Raw genomic sequence first — 5,898 nt, 5'->3', positions numbered from 1 at the left:
GTCAACAGTGCTTCTCTCCTGTACAGGCCCACATGCTCTATCATGAATAAAATAGATTATATATATATACACACACATACATATATATAATGAAGTGACCATATATTTTTGTAGTTTTCCTGCCAGGTTTATTCCCTGGGGTACTTGGGGCTATAAATACTTTAATACTTTACCAAGTTGACTTTCTGATGATGTCGATAGATTCACCACAATTTAGTATGTATGAAATGCACATTATGGCATATATTCTGTTTTTTCTTCCAGGTAAGGGAGCGACTGAGGGTTTCTTTAGAAAGAGTCTCTGCCCTGGAAGAAGAACTAGCTGCTGCTAATCAGGAGGTAACATACAACACTTTCTCCCCTTTTGAGGTGCAATATCGCTAACATTATATCCCTTGTGTTTCATGTCACTTTTATTAAAACTGTCACAAAAATAAATTACATTCTGTATATGTCATGGCACAAGTCCTGTTGAAGCAAGTCACCACAGTCTTGTTTTCTGACCTCTGGTTATTCAGATCTGACACTAGGAGACCAAAGGAAAGTTATCAAGACACAGTGACATGTGAGCCAGTGAAATGGAGATTCAGAAAGACTGCAGTCAGAATTCCAGTTCTTCTGAGAAGTAACACACAGCTCCAAAATTGGCAAACATGTCAAATATCTCTATTAAACTTGAAAATGTAACAGGCAAAGTTAACTCCTTGAAGATATATATGTACAACATATGCATGGCTTTGCCTGTTCTTTTCTAAAATCACTCTGCCCATATTCAATGGCTTCCTTGAATCTGCTTCTTTTGCTAACATTCATGAGTCTAAGGAAATATTTTAAGTCATTCTTTTAAAATTTAAAGAGGTGTGGGAACCAGCAGTTAGCGTAATGGCTATGTCACTGGACTCCCACGTAGTCGACCGTGGTTCGCATCCCAGACCCAGTGGCTTAAAACTCACGCCGGGCACGTGTGCATGCATGCCCAAGATCCAGAGAGGAGAATGGAGGAGAAGGGATTGCAGTGTGACCATCCCCCCTGGGGGGTGATTTCTCGCTTTCTGTCTCTATGTCTCTCTCTCTCTGTCTGGCGAGCGCACGCGCCCTATAGCAAAAAACCTCTCAAAAAAAAAAATTAAAGCGGTGTTTTCTCTTTAGAAAGTGTTACTTACTTTGTTTTTAATGCACAAATGAACTCAAATAATTAGACTATATAGGAACAAACTAAATTTATGTCATCCAAACAGCTGCCTCTCTGTTTTTATGTCTCTATCCTTCTCTCTCTCTTTCTACCATTTACAATGTTACCTTTCTCTCCAAAAGGTTTATTTTGGAAATTTAGTACTGGTATTACTAGTACTAGCCCTACTAAAATAATACAACAAGTCTTCCTACCTTTAAATAATTAAAGAGGTGAGAATCTAATACCAGGACTGTTGAGATTTGTGAAAAGAATTCTTAATACAATAATATTTATATACACATTATACACACAAATATAGACATTTTCAAGCCCTACACACACACACACACACTCACACATACACATACACACTTGTCTAGTACAGACTCACTTTTTCTTCAGTATAAGCTAAATCAGTTAAGCTCATTCATGCATGCTTTTGTTCCACACTTAACAATTAAGGCTTTAGAAATAAGGACTGAAAAAGAAGCAAAACATTCAAGGGACACAAAAGTGGAAAATGATCTGTTGATGACAGATAATGTGTATGATAACATCTTTGATCTGTCAATAATATTGTGCATGATAACATCAAAGAACCAATATACAGTGTTTTCACAATGGGTAAACTCATTTGGTACGCTGTAATGATACACAGTAATGGAATGTTAAATAAATAAATAAAGTACTAAAAAAAAATAGGGGAAAAAAAGAGAAGGAATAACACCACAAAAAGAATAAGTTCCACTGAAGTAAAGACTAGGAATATTAAAAGCATAAGAAGAGAGAAAGATTTTTTGGTGACCAGAGTTCAGTTTAGCAAACTGGATCATTTAGGAGGGGAAAATGGAGATCAATACCTCTCAGTAATCATAGAAGAGAAAAAAAAAATCTCTGGGATAATGGGTTATGAAAAGAAGAACTCAGACTCTTGAAGGGATAAAAGTAAATTATCTACAAAGTCAAAGTGGGGTATACTCATTCCTGGAGCTGTCAGGAAGAAAATATTAAATATATATTCATTTTGTATTTTATGTTTATTTTGGTTTGTTATTTCTGTTAAAATATACATTTATTTTGGGTGCATCCCTCAAAATATTTTATTGACAAAAGTGAAAAAACAGGGTTTGATGACAACTAATATAAAAGCACTGTTTAATATGGCAATGATAGAATTTTTATCTGTCATAAGCAAAGGTGTGGTGACACCACTTAGCTAAAGTTTTATGCTGAAATTAAAATGCCCTGTGAGTTCAAGTGAGGCTCTGAAAATTTGCTTCAGCAATTACAAGAGCATAATTCAAGTATATATAAAATAGGAGAAGAAAAGTGGAGCAAAGATTTTTTTTCTTTTTTTTTTTGTAAATTGCTTTGAAGAGAGTCTTGCTCTATAACAATTCTCCTGCCTCAGCCTCCCAGGTAATTGGAATGATGGCATGTGCCACGGTGCCCCAACTTCAGCTGGATCAGGAAAGACCCCAGACCTTCCCGGTGGTGCCAACATCTTAGTAGTACGCTGCTGTGACTGGCCCAAGGAAAGATTTTTGACTTGAACATAGCTTTCTTAAATATTGAGTTAGCCCTCAAATATTACTGTAATCTCTTATAGGCAGTATGGTATGCTCAATTGCTAATTTTTAGGCTAAATAAAATATTATTGTTTTCTTTTTAGGCTAGATAAATTTTAAATCATTAACATTCATCTAACGTTCGTCTAGACTTTCTGAATGCTTTTTGTTTTCTTTTACATTCTTTGTATATGTAAAAAGTAATTGTGTTCATTATTAACTTTAATTCATTTTATTGTTTGAAATTAATGGCTAGGTTGCCTAAGTAGAATTTCCATTTAGAAATTCACAGATCCAGCTTTAAAAAAAAATCCTAATAATGAATAGTTTCTAATTACTGATTTTTTTCAAGAGAGTAAGTGGGGAAAAAGTCTAGTTAACTTATATTCTATAATATTGATAAAACTAATATTTTTTAATAAAATACTAAAAGAAAAATCAGAAGACATTCTTGATTATCTATAGTAGCAACAATTGTAAGAAATCGCTATGGGGCCTGTAGGTGGCATGGTGAGTAAGCCCTGGATCCCACATGACTGTGTTTGAGTCCCAGACCCGGCAGCCTGAAGCTCATGCCAGACACATGTGCATGCATGCACAAAATCCCAAGAGGAGAATGGAGGAGAAGAGATTACAGTGTAGCTGTCATCCCTGGGGGATGGCTTACTTTTTCTCTGTCTCTATCTCTTCCTCTCATTCTTTCTGGTGAACACACATACCCTATGACAAAAATTAAACATCAGGTATTGATGATAATAACATATATTTAGAAACCTAACTAAATTCAGAAAAAAAACTTATACAATTATTAGTCTTAGGGGGATATTAGAAAAAGACATATTAGAAAAAAAAAATCAAAGAAAATATTTTGCCAAAGAGAGAAATTTTATTAAAAACTATTTAAGAACACTTTCTTAAGAGTCAAACAAAAATATTTAACATAGGTAAAATAAATAATCACATATTAGAATAAAAGTACTATGTATGGCTAAATGAGAAGAAACTGGAAGAAATCCCATTTGATGATGCTTCAGATTTTAAATTAAAACTGAAATGTGTTTTCAAGTATCCCTTATGATTCAAAACTAGTTGTTTCTTGAGTTCACATTAAACTGTATTTGGGGGAACCAGCAGTTAGCGTAATGGCTATGTCGCTGGACTCCCACGTAGTCGACCGCGGTTCGCGTCTCGGACCCGGTGGCTTAAATCTCACGCCAGGCGCGTGTGCGTGCGTGCCCAAGATTCTGAGAGGAGAATGGAGGAGAAGGGATTGCGGCGTGACCATCCCCCCTGGGGGGTGATTTCTCGCTTTCTGTCTCTATGTCTCTGTCTGTCTGGCGAGCGCACGCACCCTACAGCGAAAACCTCTCCAAAAAAAAAAAAAAAACTGTATTTGAGTTCTGAGTTTCTAGTAGTGGTAATAACAGGATAAAAAAGAATGTATCTTAACATTTAAGAAAAACTAATTCAATTACCAAATTCAGAAAAGATAACTGAGAGCGGAGATTCAGATTATAGCACCTTGATATATTTATACATATGCTGCATATGTAGAATCTGAAAAGATAGTAGGCTATTTATTCTGTCATTATTATATCATTTCGAGAGTTTATTTAATCATCTCTATATCTTTATTCTCTCTCTGTTCCCTACCTCCTCTCTCTTCTTGTTCCATTCTCACAGATGAGTTTGGAGATATTACTCCTCGGTGTCTTTTCTTTGCACTATCTTCCATGGAGTTGTCATCCATTTCTCAAGCATTCCCAGCCATCTAAAACCTCATCTGTAACATTTGTGTAAAAGCTATGAACTGAAGTTGATATTCCAAGTTTTACAAAAGATTTCAAACATCCCCTTTCAGAGGGCTTTATAAGAGGTCATTTAGATTATTCTCTATCACAAGTTTCCAGCAGGAGAAAAAGGGAAGATTGAAGTCTAGCTCAGGGTTAGCTCAACCAGACATGCCCTTGAGCGGTGTAGCCACCTACAGGAAGCATATTTTCTATTAACGTAAGACTTCATATACTCTGGTGAACCTCAGTCTTCACCTAATTTTCCTAATGTCCCCTTAAATTCTCATTGGCACATTAATGTAATAAAGTAAGTAGCCTTTTAAAAATAGTAGCTACAAGAGTAGATACAATGATATACTCTACTCTAGAAAAATTCTCCTGTGAAAAAAGGATGAAGGCTAATTCCAGTCTTTTAAAAATATAAATAATAATAACACATTATTATAGAAATAGAAAAATAGTTTTAAGATATAAGTACCTACAAGTTGCTATTATTTGTCTCTGCTATTTGCAAGTATATGCTATATATTTGTATAGTGTTTGGCGTTTTATGACTTCATTAGGCAGGGTGTGAAATGATGTGGAGAAGGAGGATGAGGAGGTTTAAAGGATGCATATTCTGGAGGTCCCTGAATGCCACTCTAAAAGTTTGGGTTTTATATTTTATGAAATGGGAAACACTAAAAGTATATTTTTGTTTTTGTTTCTGTTTAATGTTTTGGTTTTGGTAACGTGAAAAACACCGAGGGTTTATCTGTAGTTCAGTTTTTTGGTTTAGTTTTGTTTTTGATAAAGTGTGTGATTGAGATGTGGTAGAACTGGCAAGCTGGCATAACTCTGATACAGTTAACTAACATAATGGGCTGAAATGTGATTTTGATCACAACTCTTCAATTAAACGACTGAAGTTTAAACAATTTCCAGGTATTTGTTTGCTTGACATTACATTAAGTAGTGAGAATAAATAGATTCATAAAATTCAGACATTAATAAATAATTATTTTCACTCTGAAGTCTAATATGGAAAACAGACATGTTAAAAAGTAATTATAATGGAGAGTTAGTATTTAAGGTTTGGAATGGCATCCATATACAGAATTTTAGTTTGGAAAGATCAACAAACTTTTGGAGATTGGGTCACCAGTGGTGCAGTGGTAATTCAATGCCATGATGTTGGACCCACATAGGGCTCATGTAGGAGAGGTCTCCCTGAGTACTTCAAGTATACTCAGGGCCCTTGGTCCAGGTTGGTTGAGGCTATAGTGTGGATTAGGATATGAGGATTCTATTAGGGGAGTTTCTCTCTCTCTCTCTCTCTCTCTCTCTCTCTCTCTCTCTCTCTCTCCCTCTCTCTCTTTCTCTC

General features: G+C 35.4%; 1 protein-coding gene across 24 annotated transcripts in view; it reads left to right on the top strand.

The window, feature by feature from the left end:
* PPFIA2 (PPFI scaffold protein A2) overlaps positions 1-5,898 on the top strand; it is a 533,343-nt gene that overhangs the window by 356,790 nt on the left and 170,655 nt on the right. For all 24 annotated transcript variants that reach the window (XM_027769717.1, XM_006142879.3, XM_006142880.3 and 21 more), the window contains one exon: positions 265-339. In XM_027769717.1, the coding sequence (XP_027625518.1) occupies positions 265-339 (75 nt within the window). The remainder of the gene's footprint in view (positions 1-264; positions 340-5,898) is intronic.

The sequence above is a fragment of the Tupaia chinensis genome, unplaced genomic scaffold (genome assembly GCF_000334495.1).
Source record: "Tupaia chinensis unplaced genomic scaffold, TupChi_1.0 Scaffold000085_1, whole genome shotgun sequence".
Lineage (NCBI taxonomy): Eukaryota > Metazoa > Chordata > Mammalia > Scandentia > Tupaiidae > Tupaia > Tupaia belangeri.
Note: the sequence above shows the minus strand (reverse complement) of the source record. Positions and strands in the feature narration are given on the sequence as shown.